This window comes from Micromesistius poutassou (genome assembly GCF_964030765.1).
Source record: "Micromesistius poutassou genome assembly, chromosome: 2".
NCBI lineage: Eukaryota > Metazoa > Chordata > Actinopteri > Gadiformes > Gadidae > Micromesistius > Micromesistius poutassou.
In genome coordinates this window covers 7,993,840-8,012,044 of record NC_140272.1, presented here as the reverse complement: position 1 = coordinate 8,012,044, position 18,205 = coordinate 7,993,840, and the positions used below count along the sequence as shown (strand labels likewise).

General features: G+C 45.6%; 1 protein-coding gene across 2 annotated transcripts in view; it reads right to left on the bottom strand.

Moving 5' to 3' along the window:
* Positions 1-18,205, bottom strand: part of LOC311339400 (immunoglobulin-like and fibronectin type III domain-containing protein 1) — a 29,271-nt gene that overhangs the window by 9,731 nt on the left and 1,335 nt on the right. Inside the window, exons 2-19 of one of the 2 annotated variants that reach the window (XM_084464777.1) lie at positions 14,726-14,811; positions 13,435-13,470; positions 11,999-12,118; positions 10,485-10,627; positions 10,080-10,179; positions 9,633-9,677; positions 9,360-9,393; positions 8,952-9,135; positions 8,161-8,274; positions 7,890-8,058; positions 7,254-7,526; positions 5,693-6,481; positions 3,469-3,593; positions 2,934-3,075; positions 1,907-2,200; positions 1,384-1,680; positions 777-956; positions 5-133 (exon numbers count right to left, since the gene is read on the bottom strand). In XM_084464777.1, the coding sequence (XP_084320903.1) occupies positions 5-133; positions 777-956; positions 1,384-1,680; positions 1,907-2,200; positions 2,934-3,075; positions 3,469-3,593; positions 5,693-6,481; positions 7,254-7,526; positions 7,890-8,058; positions 8,161-8,274; positions 8,952-9,135; positions 9,360-9,393; positions 9,633-9,677; positions 10,080-10,179; positions 10,485-10,627; positions 11,999-12,118; positions 13,435-13,470; positions 14,726-14,774 (3,223 nt within the window). In that variant the 5' untranslated portion in view covers positions 14,775-14,811. The remainder of the gene's footprint in view (positions 1-4; positions 134-776; positions 957-1,383; positions 1,681-1,906; positions 2,201-2,933; positions 3,076-3,468; positions 3,594-5,692; positions 6,482-7,253; positions 7,527-7,889; positions 8,059-8,160; positions 8,275-8,951; positions 9,136-9,359; positions 9,394-9,632; positions 9,678-10,079; positions 10,180-10,484; positions 10,628-11,998; positions 12,119-13,434; positions 13,471-14,725; positions 14,812-18,205) is intronic. The other variant, XM_084464778.1, reaches the window with a different exon arrangement.

The window sequence follows — 18,205 nt, the reverse complement described above, 5'->3', positions numbered from 1 at the left end:
CTACTTTTGGGGTCCCTGGCGAATACGAATTCTGAGGGGCTGCTGAATTCTCCAGCCCCGGAGTCGTTGACGGCGGCCACGCGGAACTCATACTCCAGTCCCTCGTTCACATCTTTGACTCCGAAGCTCTTCCCTGTGAAGAGTCACGTATCCAGTTTAATCCAGTTTAGAGACACAGCCTGACCCAGCGGCTGTTGGCCCCATTCTCCTTTCGACCAACGTGGTTTGTAACGCTAACCAGGCGAGGGGATCCCCACAACTCGTTTAGATCAGTGGTCTCAAACTTTTGCAACTAGTGTATATCTTTTCTGCTGAGTACCCCCTTTACCGGCAGGTGAAACATTAATAATGTATGTACGGTCTATTAGGCAGTGTAAACCTGAACATTAAAAGGGTGCAAATACTCACAATTTAATGAGAAACATGGCTAATTTGGCTAATTTCTCCCCACAAAAGAAGCACAACGCCAGGGGAGGGTCAGAGCATGTAGAGGTGAATCCAGTGCAAATATATTCCTCCTGAAACTGATAACATTTTGGTATTTCTGGATGTGCTGTATTTTTCGCTGATTCTCCTTATTCCTTGTCAGATTTACAAAAAACATTTTTTCTTTTTTCGAGTTATATATATATAATTCTTTTTTTATTTCTGAGTACCCCCTGCAGTGCTCCAAAGTACCCCTAGGGGTACGAAGGAAGCCTCTAGGAGGTGAACACGGCCCATTACCTTTGCCATGTGACCCCCGTGGTGTACTGTCGGACGTGCAAGCCACGAACCTTTGACCAGCTGGTCCGGGGGGTTCACGGCACCCCACAGGTTGCTCCCCTTCTTGCGCTTCTCCACGTTGTACCCCAGGATGCTGGTTCCCCCCGTGTTGCCCGGGGCGACCCAGGTCAGGTTGATGCAGTTCTTGAAGGCGCTGACCACCTTCGGGGCCGAGGGAGCCCCAGGGTATGCTGGGAAATTGGAATTTGTGTAAATGATTCATGGTTTAAAAGAATGATACTAACCCTAACCCTAACTTCTAGTAATTCATTCATTCACTGGCAGGGATTTGGACGTTTTCACCTTGGGCTGGGATAACCAAGTAAAATCACACTTTTAATGTAATGTGTATGATAAAAATTGTATTAAAAGTAATAATTACGATAAAAAAAAACAATTATACGATATAAAGATCAATCAATTAATTAATAATTTTGGATAATTTTTTTTGGATAATTTAAAAATTTTTTTTTGGGATTTACATTCATCTTTTCTTCCACTTGTAGAGCCTAAAAGATAAATGTAATTGCTCCAAACAGGTATGTGTGTGTGTGCGTATGCGTAGTCAAAACAAAGGTAAAACACTGAACCATGTCAAAGTAAGACTCCACGTGGTACCTTTTGTGCCGGCCTGGACGTCCTCGCTCTCCATCAGCTCGCTGATGCCCATCTCCGTCTCCACGCGGATGCGGTAGCAGTAGCGGCGGCCGTGGTCCACGTCGGTGTCCCGGTACTTGGCCTCGGGTCCGATGGAGCCCAGCTTCTTCCAGGTGTTGCGCCCCACTTGCTGGCGATCCATGATGTAGTTGTCGATCTTGCAGCCGCCGTCGTCCTTGGGCGACCTCCACTTGACCTCGATGGCGGAGGACGAGGCCTCCACGATCTCCAGCGGCCCCATGGGCGGCATGGGCCGGTCTGTGGGTCAGAAAATGTTCTTCAACACATTCTCCTCTGTCGCTCATCCTTTACGTTGGATCAGCCCATCGATTAGTTAATGACAAACTTTAAATGCGTGGATGTGCCCTGTTCCGGTGACTGCGACTGGACGCCTGGCATATCACAGTGACTGTAACTGAATGCCTGGACTCTCCTTACGAGAGAGATTGTGCCTAACGGTGGAAATGGCATTTCACACACTTACCCAGAACCACCAGCTGGCTGTACGCCTCGACACTCCCAAACTCGTTCTTGAGCTTGATCTTGACCTCGCCGCTGTCCTTTCGCTGCAGCTTGTTGAGGAGCAAGCGGCACTCGCCCTCGCTGTTGTCGATGCGGATGTGGGACTGGTCGGAGAGTTCCTCCCCGTCCAAGTACCACTGGACCTTCATGGGCTCGCGGCCCAGGTAGGGCAGCTTGAAGTTGGCCTTCTGCCCCTTCTTCACAGTGACGGGAGCTTTGAAGGCCTCAATGTCCTCCGCGCTGAATCTGGGCGGATCTGAGTGCATGGCATCAGGCAGGTCAGTTAAACAGAGGAGATTGTGTTTTTTTGGAATATTTTGTCATGGTTGGGATCGCTGTTTATTGTTTTGTAGATCTTTTTTTTCCAAGGCGATTTACAGTGAATTCTGATTAGGGGTGCAAAGGAAAACTATAAACTCTAAACTAAAATATTTGAAAAATAGTATTGTAGTCATTTTCCAGATTTATAATGTTAGTATTTTGGCGAGTTTTGGAGCACGACATGTCACAAAATTGTCAAATGGCCATCGCCGTTGCACAATCATGCATTGTTATTGAGAGGCTGTTTTAAATAGTTCTTGTTTGCCACCATTATACAATAAATCCCTCCAGAGAAGACCGTTCGTACAGTGAACTGTATAGTTTCACTTTCAAGTGCTTAAAAAAAAACGCCTACAAAAGTGGGTAGGCCTACTCAAGTACTCAGGGATTCGGACAGTGTATTTAATAGTAATTTCTTCGACATTAAGGAGCCGGTATTGATCAGGCTTTCAGAAGCCTGCAGGTAGATTTGTGGCTTTGGAGTTCAAACCAGAGCCGTCCATGCTGGAAGACGCACACCCTAACTACTAGTTAGGGTAGTTTGTACCCTAACTACTTAACTAGATGATCCAACCTCCTGGAAGTTTAGTTTCCGCACATTATTCAAAGCTATTGAATGCTCTAACACAATGCATGTATTCACTGGTTTAAAAGGGCAGCTTATTTACCTTCAACACTGATGACCGCTTCAGTCTTGCGGCCATCTGCCTCAAAGCGATACGTCCCGCTCGTCTCATCCGTGACCTTACTGATCTTCAGTCGGTGGAAACTTCCGTCTTTAGAGATGGTAAAATCCTCATTCGACTTAATCTAGAAAGGGGGAAAGGTGGACAGGTTATAAGACATTGTGTTGCAGTGTGGAATTCAGTTTGAAAAACTTCAATGATGAAGTGTGTTTCAATCATTAATGTTAATGTTATGTTAATAATGAATGATACCATACTATTTAGTAGATGGTTTAACAAATAAGCATGTTGTTGTTTTGACATGTTATTTAGGAGCAGGTAGGGGTTGTTGCTCAAGGAATGTCAGAGGGAGACTATGGACATTGGGTTTCGAACCCAGAACCTTTCAGCTGATAACACCCTAACCACGAGACCAGCCTGCCCACTACTCATTAACCCTCTTGAGACTCTAACACTGTGTTGTTACAGTCAGACCTGTGGCTCCATCATTATGTTGACTACGATTCCAAGGTCTCACCTCTTCTCCGTCCTTGTACCAGAATCCTTCACATTCTTCTCTGCTCACTTTGCACTCCATTTCCGCTGGTTGTCCGACGATTGCTTTGACGTCAGAAAGCCCAGCGTGGAAGTGAACACCTGGATCTGTGAGTTAACCACCGGTGGGTTAGTGGATTCGCAGCTTGGCAAAGTGAGAGCGAGTAAATGCATGTTAACTTTATACATTGCTGCATGGCATACACAGCTGCATGTGATGTACGTATGGAAGTAAATACGTATATCAGCTTCCCTCAACTCTAAAATCGATCAAACATCATCCTTGACATTTCTTGTTGGATCCATGCTGTGTGTGTTTATAAATGCATGTTGAATGTCAAAGTTGATGTTTGAATGCTCTTCAATAATTGAGAGCTGTTTGAAGTAGTACTTCAAAGTTGATGTTTGAATGCTCTTCTATAATTGACACCAGTTTGAAGTCGTACTTTATGAACTTCTACTTATTTCCTTCAAGTGATTGCCTGTCCCTGTATCCCTTAATATATCCTCACACTTTGTCAAGGTTCATATTGTACCTGATCTTGCCTGATCTACCAACATTTGTCCATTAATTTACTTACTCGTCACTTGATAACAAACCTTTTACTCGTAATGAACCTCCTTTTAATCTTAATACAATGGAGGGATTCATTGCTCTTTAGCGTAAATGCATGATTGTATTCCCCTTCAAACTTCTTAGACTTCTCTGCACTTATTGTAACATTTTGAAAATATCCACTTAAAAGGCAACTGGAGTTGCGAAAGCAGTAGCAAAATTAAAAAAAGTACATAGGCCTATATATATATATATATATATAATTTTTTTGATACATATTTATATATATGTGCATATGGTTTTCATCAACATTCCCTAAAGGTAATATCAACCTTAAAGCAAAGCTTGGCTCATATCAGTAATCTCTGCAAAAAAAAAAGAAAAGCTCCATTTAATCTCCTCTAGAGATCAAATGTTTGCTCCCAGTGGTCTATCTAGCACAGGGGGAAGCTCACGCCTTCAAACGGCCCAGAAAGTCATCCGTTTGATCAGATGACTTTGCTGCGGGCCCAGAGCCTCCCATGCGGGGCCTGGCACCCTGCCCTGGGCCTTACCGACCACTGTCTCTGGGATCAATGGGTCCTGCCGGTCCCCCGCAGATTGCTTCCCCCTAAGGGAGGCCTTTCCCCCCCCAGGAGATCCGTCTCCGTCCCCCGGAGCCTGATTACCTGTTACCGTGGACAACCACCAGCTTTTGGTTTCTACGGCTTGCCGCCATCGTAATTACATTTACATTTTATATTCATAATTACATTTAGGGCATTTAGCAGACGCTTTTATCCTAAGCGACTTACAATAAGTACATTTGTCAGAAGAAAGAGAAACAACAATATAATGCTGTGGGTACAGTAAGGATGTTCATAGAACCAACTGCCAAGCATCACAATCACTAGGTTAACCCATTCCCCGTATACAACAAAGACAGCTAGGATAAGATGTTTTTGTTTTTAAGTGCCAGGACGAACAACATACATCAGTGTGTAAGAGTGGTTGGAGCAGGTGGGTGGTGGCTATGCAGAGTCTAGATTAACTAATTATTATCACACACTCATTGATGGCTGTTTTGTCCGTGGCTGCTGACGATATGACGATATTAACACTACTACTGGACTGCCTTACCATTAAGGATGCGAACATCAGGACAATTAGATGGAGGCACCAACACAATCATTACAAACAACCAACAGAGACTGGGGGTTAATGATTTAACCAATCTTCTCTAGTGCCATTTTGGGGAAATTGTAGGGTCGTTTTCTTGAATGTTTTTATTTTTAATAGGTGTTAGTTTTGTGGAGCTAACAGTAGAGCAAACACAGGACTTTTCAGTTTTTTGGCGGGGGGGTTGTATTTCGACTGGTAGTTGCTGTTACACCCTCTAATCGCCAAAATCAAACTGCAAATATATATTTATACACATTGAGATAAACATGTAGTTAACACAAAGTACAAGTCTATGCTACTATTATGCTGCTACTAAACATACGTTAGTATTTAGGCAGTTATAGTGCTAAATCTGGTAAAACTCTCTCGCAGTTTTAGCAGTTTTTTTGGACACATTTAAATATTCAAATCGATAACATCTCTAATAACTCTAAAAACATAATATATGGTGGTATTATCTGCTATCGATGGTGCAGAATGAACTCCTTACCTACAACGGTCTCTGGGATCAGAGGGGCGTCTCTGACACGCTTCTTACGCTTCCCTCCTTCCCCCTCCGCCCCGTCGTTATCGCCGTCTTCATCACCTCCATCGCCTCCCTTTCCTCCACCTCCACCTGCTCCTCCATCTCCACCTGCTCCTCCATCTCCACCTGCTCCTCCAGCTCCACCTCCAGCTCCGCCTCCTGCTCCTCCAGCTCCGCCTCCTGCTCCTCCAGCTCCGCCTCCTGCTCCTCCAGCTCCACCTCCTGCTCCTCCAGCTCCGCCTCCTGCTCCTCCAGCTCCACCTCCAGCACCATCTCCAGCTCCACCTCCAGCACCACCTCCACCCCCAGCTCCGCCTCCCGCTCCACCTCCAGCTCCACCTCCAGCTCCACCCCCGGCTCCACCCCCAGCTCCGCCTCCAGCTCCGCCTCCAGCTCCACCTCCCGCTCCACCTCCTGCTCCACCTCCAGCTCCACCTCCAGCTCCACCACCCCCAGCTCCACCTCCAGCACCAACTCCAGTTCCACCTCCAGCTCCACCAGTAGCGTCAACAGCACCATCACCAGCACCACCAGCCTCCATCCTGGCCTTGGCGGCGGCTGCATTGGCCTCCACCTGCTGGGCCTCCCATTCCTCTTTGGCCTTCTTGGCTGCCGCCAGCTTCGCCCCCATCTCCTTCTCGTACTTGGCCTGCTGGTCCTTAGCGATCTTCATCAGCTCCTCGTCGCTGCCACCGCCCGCCACCGTGTCCTTGCGGGCGCCCTTCTTCCCCTTGTTGGCCGGATCTTTATCGGCTGCACAAACGGACCATAACAAAACCACGGTGGTCAATGTTTTGCTTTGACAATCTGAGTTTCCTTTCCCCCTAAGTCTCCCACTATGGGGAAGAGCAACATGAACATTACATTTTTATATACACATTTAGGGCATTTAGCAGACGCTTTTATCCAAAGTGACTTACAATAAGTACATTTGTCAGAAGAAAGAGAAACAGCATATCGCTTTTGGTACGGCAAGGATGTTCATAGAACCAAGTGCCAAGCACTAGCCACCGCTAGGTTAACCCATTCCCCGTATACAACAAAGATAGATAGGATAAGATGCTACACAATGCATCAAAATAATTATTTTTAAAGTGCAAGGACGTACAACATACAAAAAGTGTGTAAGAGAGCTGTGGGGGGGTAAGGGGGAGACTATGCAGAGTCTAAGGCCCTGTTCCAATTCTCCCCCTTCCTCTAGATTTGAGCCCTAACCCTAGATTTTGTGCATTCCCGCGAAGGGGTAGGGTGTCCCAATACTTAAGGGAGCAAGGGGGAGTGCTGTTTTTCCCATAAAATCAACCCTTGAACGCTAGCCAACTCGGTATCTGACTTGCAGCTAAGGACACTCAAAGCAAGTGTTCTTGTTAAGGGGAGAGAAATGGGACTGGGCCTAATTGAACTCCGAAAAAGTGAGTCTTGAGTCTTTTGCGGAAGCTGGAGAGAGTCTTTGCGGTCCTGACCACGGCAGGGAGCTCATTCCACCACTGCAGTGAACATGAACCAGAGGACAACAGGAACTCACCTTCCACGATAAGCCAGGTGTTGCAGGATTTGATCCCTGCCACCGCTGCGTAGATGCCTCCGTCCAGCGGCATGACGTCCTTCACAATCAGCTTGTGGATGAGCTTGTCCTCTGACACCAGGATCTGGAACTTCTCCCCGTCTTCGAGCGGGACGGACTTCCCGAACCATTTGATCTCGCTCATGGGAGCGGTCAGGACGCACTGGAACTGAGCGTTCTCCCTCTCCATGGCCTTCACCTCTTGGATTTTGACGGCAAACTCGACTTCAGGGACTGGTAGGGTGAAGAGCAGAAGAATAAGATAGGACAACCATGGACAACCATGAATAGAGCACAAGTGAATCCCCAGAATATAGCAAACATTTACATTCATATTTAGGGCATTTTGCTGACGCTTTTATCCAAAGCGACCTACTATTCATAAACACATTCACACAAAATCGGCAGTCAACCACGCAAGGCGACAGCCAAAATCATTGGGAGCAGTAAGGGGTTAAGGTGTTTTGCTCAGAGACACCTCGACACTCAGCTTGGAGGAACCAGGGATCGAACTAGCAACCTTCTGGTTGAATGTCAGCCCACTCTACCTCCTGAGCTACTGCCGCTAGCAAACCTATCATACCTGAGGTGACTTACCTTTAAATTCAGTGGAGAAAATGTTAACACCCCCGACGTCCACTGAGTAAAGTCCAGCGTCTTCTGCTCCCAGTTTCTTTATGGAGAACACATACTTCTTTCCAACCCGTTTCAAACTGTGCTTCAGCTCATCCCCAAGCTCCTGGGTGAAGGGCACCATGACTCCATCCTGCAAGCAAGGGAACACGTTGTTACCAGAAACACGGGTGGAGAGCCATCACTCATGAAAGACATCAGACACATGGAAAACACACTTTTTGTTGGGTCTTACCTTGTAGAGGAAGACCTTGCTGTTGGGGTCTTTGAGGTCCATGTCGATCTCGATGGTGGCACAGTCGTTGTCCTTGACGTCAATGTGTTTCAGAGTGTTGATGTGCGACACAAACTGCAACACCAGCAGGAGATGAGAGATCACAAAAGAAGAAGGAAATGTCTTCAGACAAAGCCGTGATCAAACAATCTCGACCTCGACCTCGATCTCGCTGTGGTTGTTGTACATACCAGCGACTGTTCCTTTGAACATGGCGGTAAACATTCCCTTAGCATTCCGGTGTCACACTATTTGTGATAGTTGATATTTATTGCTAATGAACCATGAGTAAGAGATAGAAACGTCAGCCCTTTTTCTTCTGATAAATAATTCATAAATGAAAAAACAGACCCATAAATGGGATGCGTTCCTCAATACAAACGTCAGTTCTGTTATTTCCACGATTTTCATGGATAATCCATTTCATGTAGTTATCATTACATGTCTTTTACATGTCTTTTATTCATTCAATTTCAATTCAATTGTATGTGTAAAGCCCTTAATCACAGGTACAGTCTAAAAGGGCTTAACAGGCCATATATTTATGACACCCCCTGACCCTAGCCCCCCAGACGGCAAGAAAAAACTCCAATAATGAGCAAGGAAGTAATCTTCAGAAGGAATGCAGAGTGGGGGATCCCTCCTTCCAGGAATGGTCAGGAGAGAATTCTCTGTAGTGTACACACACCAGTATCTGTTCTCCCCTTCCATCGTGCTCCAGTATGAGGACGTGTGGGGGAACACAGCCCTACCTGAGCCACCTCAGCCTCCTTCTCTTTCTTCATCTCGCTCAGCCTCTTCAGCATGCCGCGGAAGTTGGTGATGCCGTACTCTATGCAGATGCGCTCGTAGTCTTTCTTATCAGCGCTGAGCAGGATCTCCCACACCTTCTCCTCGTCATCCATGGGGTTCCCCTCGCGGGTCCCATCGGGCTTTCTGCAGAACCAGACGGCGTCTTTAACGCCTCTCACTTTGGAAAACATTGGGCTGTGCTTTTTATGGCTCAGAGTAATACATTTTTTTTTGTTAAAACTAAGCCTTTTTCTTTCACGTTTTACATATAACTGCTGCCAACTTTGTGTTTTAGGCTGTATTTTAGTGTAGGTGTTCAAGGCCCTGGTTACAATCACAACACTGTGAGATACTGTGTTTTTGCCTACCGTTTCTTCAGTTGTTTTCTTAGTTCTAAGGGCTCTGAGGAATCATACAAACAGAAATGAAAGGTGGGTTATGGATTCATGCACGTCACATAGTTAATGGCAATTGTTTTCTTGTAAAAAAGTATATTGTCTATGAGCTCAGAGCACACATTAAAAGATTTCAGTGACCATGGGGTAGATAATATTTTTTTAGGTAATTATTTTTGAGGAAAAATAATTAATATCAGCGCTTTTCTATTATTTGTAACTTTATTGATTTAAATACAAGCTCACCTTCTACTTTTTCTTTTTGAAGTTCCTTGTCCCTACGGAATCCAACTGGATAAGAAAAGTATATATATCAAGTTTCACAATTTCTATAGTCAGCAAAATTGTTAAAGTCCTATTCAATTACATAGTAAAGTCTTCACACTTCACACGCATAAAAAAAATGAATGAATGAAGAAAATACTCATTGAAAGTTACATTTAGGGCTAAATGCCCTAAATGTAACTTTCAATGAGTACATTTGTCAGAAGAAAGATAAACAACAATATATCTCTGTCAGTACAGTAAGGATGTTCATAGAACTAAGTTCCAAGCACCACCAACCACTAGGTTAACCCCTTCCCCGTATACAACCAAGGACGTACATACAATTATAATGATATTTAATTGTAAAATGATCAAGTCTTTCCTGTGCTAATTCTGAAGGATTGAGAGAGATGAACGAGTTCCTACCCTCGATGATGTTCAGCACCACAGTGCACATCGCCCTGCCGTGGTCGTTGGTGGCGAAACACTTGTAGGTGTCTGCATCGTCTGGGTGCACCTTGGCAAACTGAGCACAGTGTAACGTGTGAGGTTTCCTAATCAGAATACCTTCACTTCAGAGCGCAGGTTATATAGATACATAGACATCTACATTCCCCTGTGATCATAATATACCACCTCCCCTTAAAGAAAAATGTACATTGATTTATTATCCTATTTAAAGTACAAAGACATTAAAGATTCAAATTCAATTGTAGAATTTTAGAAAGACACAATATACAAAATACACGAAAAACACTGTTTCTATATATTTTCAGGCCTTTTGATCAATGGATCAGCTTCTATAGGGTGTGTTTCTACGTGCAGGCTCACCTCGATGGTGTGCTCCCCGGACACGTCGTCGTGCTTTTGCATACAGGTCTCCGGGTGGTAGATGATCTCGCCGTTGGCCCGGGCCCAGCTGATCTTGGGGTACGGGTTCCCCACCACCTTGGCTTTGAACACAGCCAGTTTACCTGGGGAGGGGAATAACAAGTCAGGAACCAGAATCCTACGCACCCCATCAGTGTACAGGGGCAAGGCCGATTTCTCTCTTTCTCTCGATCTCTCTCTCGCTCTCTCTCTCTCTCTCTCTCGAAATAAATCTCTATCTCTGTATCTCTCGATATGAATCGATGTATCTCTGTATCTCTCGATATGAATCGATGTATCTCTGTATCTCTCGATATAAATCAATGTATCTCTCTCTCTTGATATAAATCTATATATCTTGTAAAGCCATGTAATTAGTTGACTGTCTCTTCCCAAATAGGGAGTTATTTATTTCTCCAAGTCAAAGTAGCAATGCGTGTCCTCATCATGAATTATGAGTCCATCTGCCGTCTCCATGTACATATTGGGTAAAACAAGCCTTGAGTGAGGGTAGGATTACATGTTCACCAGACACTGGGAGGCCTCTTACCCATCAGATGATCACTCTCATATATAAAAGTTTGTGTTCTGTATTCCTCCTACGTGTGAGCACTTTGGTCATGTCCTAATGTTCACCATTGATGGAAACAGTCATTCAGTGTCATTGAGTTTCATGAATTAAATACAGGTATGTACCCTGTAGGGTTGGGGTAGTAGTGAGTTGGGGTACCTACCCTCCTGTATGGTCAGGGTAGAAGTGGGTTGGGGTACGTACCCTGTAGGGTCAGGGTAGTAGTGGGTTGGGGTACCTACCCTGTATGGTCAGGGTAGTAGTGGGTTGGGGTACAAACCCTCCTGTATGGTTAGGGTAGTAGTGAGTTGGGGTAGAAACCCTGTATGGTCAGGGTAGTAGTGAGTTGGGGTAGAAACCCTGTATGGTCAGGGTAGTAGTGAGTTGGGGTATGTACCCTGTATGGTAAGGGTAGTAGTGAGTTGGGGTACCTACCCTGTATGGGCAGGGGAGTAGTGAGTTGGGGTACCTACCCTGTATGGGCAGGGTAGTAGTGAGTTGGGGTCAGGGTAGTAGTGAGATGGGGTACCTACCCTGTATGGGCAGAGTAGTAGTGAGTTGGGGTACCTACCCTGTTTGGTCAGAGTAGTAGTGAGTTGGGCTCAGGGTTAGTAGTGAGTTGGGGTACCTCCTGTAGGGTCAGGATAGTAGTGAGTTGGGCTCAGGGCTAGTAGTGAGTCGGGGTACGTACCCTGTAGGGTCAGGGTAGTAGTGAGTTGGGATACGCACCCTGTTTGGTCAGGGTAGTAGTGAGTTGGGATACGTACCCTGTTTGGTCAGGGTAGTAGTGAGTCGGGGTATGTACCCTGTAGGGTCAGGGTAGTAGTGAGTTGGGATACGTACCCTGTTTGGTCAGGGTAGTAGTGAGTTGGGCTCAGGGTTAGTAGTGAGTTGGGGTACCTACCCTCCTGAATGGTCAGGGCGATGGGTTTGCGTGTGAAGTCCGGGGTGGTGGCGCCCTCTGGAAGCTCCTCCAGGAACTGGGTGATCATCACCCCGGGCACCTTGGACTTCTTCCGGATGCCTGGGAACAGGAGGACACGCTACAGGGAACGCTGGGAACGCTGGGAACGCCGGGAAGAGGTACAGAGTACAGGCACAGGGAACGCAGGCGGGCCATCGCAATAGAACTAGGCTAGAGTCCACAGTGAGGGTTAAGGAGGGTCACCTCTACTGTAGCCTCATGTTAATACCGACTAACATGTTTAGTAAGAAAATTATTTATATTAGGATATAAATAATATATTAATAATCCATTATTAATATAAATATGATTAGAATATCAATTCTTAAAGGACATTAATTATTCCTGTATGTTAATATTCATATTTTCCGTTGTTCTTTTCTGTAGCCTTCAATGTTAATACAAACTAAAATGTTTAGTACATAAGAAAATGATTATATTAGCAAATATAAATATGATTAAAATATAAATTTGGGAACAAAGATTCAGTTATTTCCATATGTTAATAGTCATATTTTTGGTTGTTTACCTAGTAATTATTATATACAAACTATGTACTTATTTCAATGAAGCCTAACCCTATCTGAAATAATGAAAAAATATTAATTTTTCTTATTCACTTTAAACATTTATATCGTAATACTTATGTAATAATATGATATATATGAATATGATATTTAGTTTGAATACACATTTACAGACCTTGATTACCATATTTCATATGCTTCTGCTATCACTCAACACAGTTCAGTTTAGATTTGTGAACCTGCCCACTTTATACAGAATATATTAGCGTTCTAACTGAAGCACATTCGTTTGGTACCGTCTTCCTGTTGTCATGACTCCTAGCTTGTCTGAAAATAATTCAGTTGCTAACTTGTTTAAAGGCGACAAATAGTAATATTTGTCAAACATGAATTTAGATCAGTGGCATTTCACCCTGAGATCAAGTTCACAAACACGGACAGAACTGTGCTCTTGAAATGGCTGATAAAAGCAGTATTATTCTAACTACAGTAGCGGAAAGTATATTAAGATTAACATTACCACCAGCAGGATTACAGGGGATTACATTATCTTGTTTTAGCTTTGCTCCTCAGCCCGGAGCATGAGAAGCAAGGATGGATTTGGTCTATTCTCCCCTGTACCAGATGTTCTGTATCTGTTGTGACACTACGAGCCAGGCCTCTACTCTGGCCCTACCTCCATCTTCTGGCCCACTGGGAGATACTGGGAGCCCCCAACACACATGCCACCGCAGCCCAGTCAGTGCACCGTCATGCCGATGTGAGAAGGTGGTGCCGGTGGATTCAAGATTTTTGAGTGGTACGGATGTGCTTTTGAGTTAGTTTGTTCTTTTCCATCACTTTGCATACCTCTTTCCCCGGGCTGAGCGTCATCGGAAACGTCGACTTAACAGGCAACACAACAGCGGGGAGGGGAAATAGGACAGTAAGATAGAACACAACCACAATGAAACGAATCCTGAGAGAGGAGAGTCGTGATACGAAGACACATCGACATTCAGTGTACAAGGACAGGTGGGTTCAACACAATGACAATGGGAGGGGGGTGGGGGTGGGGGGAAAACAAAGGGATACATCTGGTACAGGCCAAAGCAATGGAAAGACAACTTAGACAAATCGTATGAAAATGGATGGATAAGTTGTGAGTTGTAGAAATGTTAGAAATTATGTATTTTGTTGTTGGACTGGTTTGCTGGACAGCGAGATCCCCTTGAGAGAATCTGCTGGATGGATCTGTTGTTGTGTGGAATGTGTTGCTAGAAAACAGCTTCCACTGGATGGGGTCTTGGAGATGTGTCATCGCTAATCATCGCTTCTGTCTTCTGCCGTCTGATTCCGTCTATGACGACGAGGCAGCCAGCTTGTCGCAATCATCTTGAAGTTCGGTGAGGATCTTCACGTTTGGAGATGATACTCGAGTTGTTTCTGTTGTTGTTTTGCTCCATTATCATTCTTCATCATCAGCTCTTCCTTTGTTTTTCTGTTTCAACGGTTTTATATAAGAATTAATTCTACTTCGAAGTTGATCAACATCCCGTTCATTCTTCAATTCTTCTATTCTTGCTTGTTTGATTGACGTGTCGAATGAACCAATCAGGGCCATGAGAGAGGGTTCAGGCTGATGGATATGGGTAGGGGCCATGATGTCAAGGTCACTTTTTTCACCACTTCCGTCATCTGAAGATGGCATAATAACAAGGCTCTTCTCGGCCATTGTTACTATGGATTTATACATCTTCACATACTATGGCGTATCATTCAGAAGACTTTGGCTTGATTATAATTGGAAGGATTCATTCTGGTAGTTTCTTCACTTCAGTAATTAAAAGCAGTTACTTCCCCTCTTCTCTAACAATAATCCTTTGCAATTCAGATACAGAGAGAATGAATCACCAGAAGAGGCATTGTACGTTTTAAAAAGTACAATCCTACGTTTGCTCCCGGCCATCCTCGTCTTCCGAGCTCCGTGTCTTCAACCTTCAAACGTCTCCTGTTCAGGTATCTCTTTGTTCTTACGTCCTGACATAGCGATGGATCGAAAGCCGACACGCTGGCTCAGCGAGGTGTGAGGGCTGTGCTCCCTGACCTTTTGATTGACAGCCATGGCAACCAGAGAGGACGACCTCTGGCCTTTACTCACCCCCCTGCCCGGCGGCAGTTTGGTCGGCGATTTTGGACTTCTTCATCATTTTGTCGTCCAGGAGTGTACGGCCCACTCAGAAGGCTCTGGAGGAAACGGAAACACAGAACATACAGGGGATTCGTTTCGGTACTGCTTTTACTACATTTTATATTATTACAGTAAGTACATTTGTCAGAAGAAAGAGAAACAATATATCACTGTCGGTGCAGTAAGTGCCAAGCACAAACCCCTGTATACAACAAAGCTATTTTAAATGAATGACACCAAAGAAAATTAAGAAACAGGCTGAGACCGGCTTCACCGTATATCCAATGAAACCTTCAGCAGAACACATAATGATGCTAAGGTGTGTTGGGGAATGAGAGGAGTGTCCTTCCTGTTATTACCACCGACGTTCAGCGAGGGGCAGCACCCAGTCCTGGTTTCTCCCCTGGCCTGGTGACCCCTCCACCCCTCCACCCCTCCACCCTTCCACCCCCGCCACGCTGCAACCCTATCGCCGTCTATTCTGAGAGTGCTGCTGCGCTGACAAGCTGTGATTACGCTATTGAATGTCCGGGGCCTCTGTCGGATCACCCGGGGATGTGCTGAATAAATATTAAAAAAGAGACAGGGAAAAAAAACCAACAGCACACGCGGCAACTGTGGGGATTTATTCTCCCTTGCACCCCGGTAATACTTCAGGAATTATTGATACTGATATACTACTGCTCTGACTTATACTCATAAATCCACCGCCCATACCACCACCAATCTATTATATAGTATTGTGTGTGGGTAGGTGTGCAGGTGTGTGTGTGTGTGTGTGTGTGTGTGTGTGTGGGGGTGTGTGTGTGTGTGTGTACACTGCTTGGGGATATTCAAGCAGTATTACGGCCAGCTTGTTCTGAATAGTAATATGCAAACGATGTGTTGGTGTAAATGTGTTTCTAATAGTATGTTAATAATATTCATAATTATTAGTAGCCTATATTGGTAGTAAAATATGAACTTGGACTATAGTAATCATCATAATTATTTTCTTGTAATTGTGAGATTGTACATAAACTGTGATCATTATGTTGTGTGTTGTGTTGTCCAAGCTGTGAGTGATAGTAATAACTATATAAAGATGGTACCTAATATTATGGTTACTCATATTATTACTCAGTTGTATTACTGTGATAATTATTAGTGTAATTAATCACTGTATAATGTTTGCATACTTAACAGGCTTAACAGATTTTATTCGGTTGATCAGAGTCTGTAACTTTTGGTGTCAAAGTGTGAAGTTCCCGTCTCTGTATTGAATGTTTCCTATTGTCTTGACGTCATAGATCTCATATTTCAATATTTAAATCCATATGGTAGCACCCAGACTCTTCTCTAACTCAACGCCATTTCAATTAATCATTTTATGCCAGAAAAGCTTCCTCTTTCCCTCTGAAAACACCCCCTAATCTCCAGCGTGTGTGTCCTCTCCCGGCAGACGTGTTTAAGCAAGGCTTTTATTTTTAGCCGTGTTCCTGCTGACGCCCTGAATAGACGTGTGTTCACGCGGCGTTGCTGGCTCCTGTGAGCGCGTGGATATGAGCTAGCCTCACGCATATGGTTCAAGAGACCCTGTCTGCACCCAGAGACGTCTGGCCAGAGGCTCCTCCACATTAAAAGCCCCCGTGCCCCATAACGGAAATCACCTCTATCAAGAAGCAGTAGTTGTATCAACGCACTTTGTGAGATAATTAATCCAATCACCTTTCAAATGTTGTTGGACGCCCGCAAGCTGCCTCACATTTAAAGACCCCTGCGCCTCTATTTTTATGAGTCATCTTTCCTTGCACTCCGACTGAATATGTTTCTGTTGAGCCAACCATGATCTCAACACACTTGGACATTAAGGATAAGACTAACCATCACATAGGGAGACCCAGCTTCAACACGGGCTGTGTGTCCAAAGGCTCCTTCACATTAAAAGCCCCCCTGCCCCCCTGTTTTATATAATCTTTGGATTCTCTCTGGTTTCAGTCGGGAACCAGTAATCTCCTCAACACAATTATAGTCCCAACATCTCATCAAGTCTCCTCTGGTCGGCGTCCATGAGAACAGCTTATAAAAAATGGTTGAGGCCTCGTCACCATTCCAGAGATTTAGCAGACAAGCGCCCGCATTAAGGGCTTCAGATTGGAGTGGACATGTTTTCATATCATCGTTACACGGCCTCAGAATTCGAGCTGGCAGCCCGCCGCCACATAGGACAGCACACCATACCCTGCAAGTCCCCAGCCCGGTTTGGTTCTCGATGTGTTGTCAACAAGTCTCTCCCTCTCTCTTGTGCTCCCAGTGCTCTCCACCATCATGAGGTAAGAGTGGAGGGTTTGAACATGTCGGGGTGTTGGTGATGTGTCCATTCAGATGAACAGATGTGGATTGAGGCGTTCATGATATCGCTGCTGAGCCCCGTCGTGTTTATTTCCAAAAGTGTTCCAAGTGCGAAACTTTATTTAATTTGTTCGGTGTTGTGCAAGTGTGAGGGTGTGATGTGTGTTAATTGGGAGCGCCTCGCAGATTACGCACTAGAATGCTCAGAAAAGAAGGTGCTAGTATTTGCTATTCTCGTCAGCTCAACACCCTGACTTGGCCACGCAGATTTCCAGACGGTTAACCTTTGAGGGGGTTTGAATTTTGGTATTTTCTTTATGAAGTATCGGTTGTGTTTGTGTGTGTGTGTGTGTGTGCACGTGTCTTGCGTCTCTCTGTCTCCAATCCCCCGGCGAGAGAATGACGTGTCTTGTGAGTAATGTGGACCTCCTGCGAGCTCTCCCCCTGTCTCCCCCTCTCTCCCCCTCTCTCCCTCCCCCTCTCTCCCTCCCCCTCTCTCTATCCCTCTCTCCCACTCTACCCCCCTCTCCCCTTCCCTCCCTCTCTCTCCCTCCCTCTCACCGTCTCTCTCACGTCTTTCACCCTCTCTCTTCTCTTCCTCTCTCTTCTCTCTCCCCCTCTCCCGTTCCCTCCCCCTCCCTAACCCTCTCTCCCTCCTTCTCTCCCCCTCTCTCCCTCTCTTTCCCGCTCTCTCCCCCTCCCTCTCGCCTCCATGCCGTGCCCTGGTAGCGGCATCTACACCCTCTCTCCCCCCTCCCTTCCCCCCTCTCTCTCCTCCTCCTCTCCCCTCCCTGGGAGTGGCATTTACACCCTCTCTCTCCCCCCCCCTCTCTCCCCCTCTCTCTCTCCCCCTCTCTCTCTCCCTCTCTCCCCCCTTCCCTCCCCCTCTCTCCCTCCCCCTCTCCCTCCTCTCCCCTCCCTGGGAGCAGCAGTGTCTGCTCCCGTTTCAAATGTCCTGCTGCGGAATGTGACCGCGCATGACCGGGCGCGGTGCCGGTCGCCGCCCCCCCAACCGCGACCGGGACTTTATAACTCATACAGAACCCAGCGCTGATGACATGGCCTTCTGGAGACACACACACACACACACACACACACACACACACACACACACACACA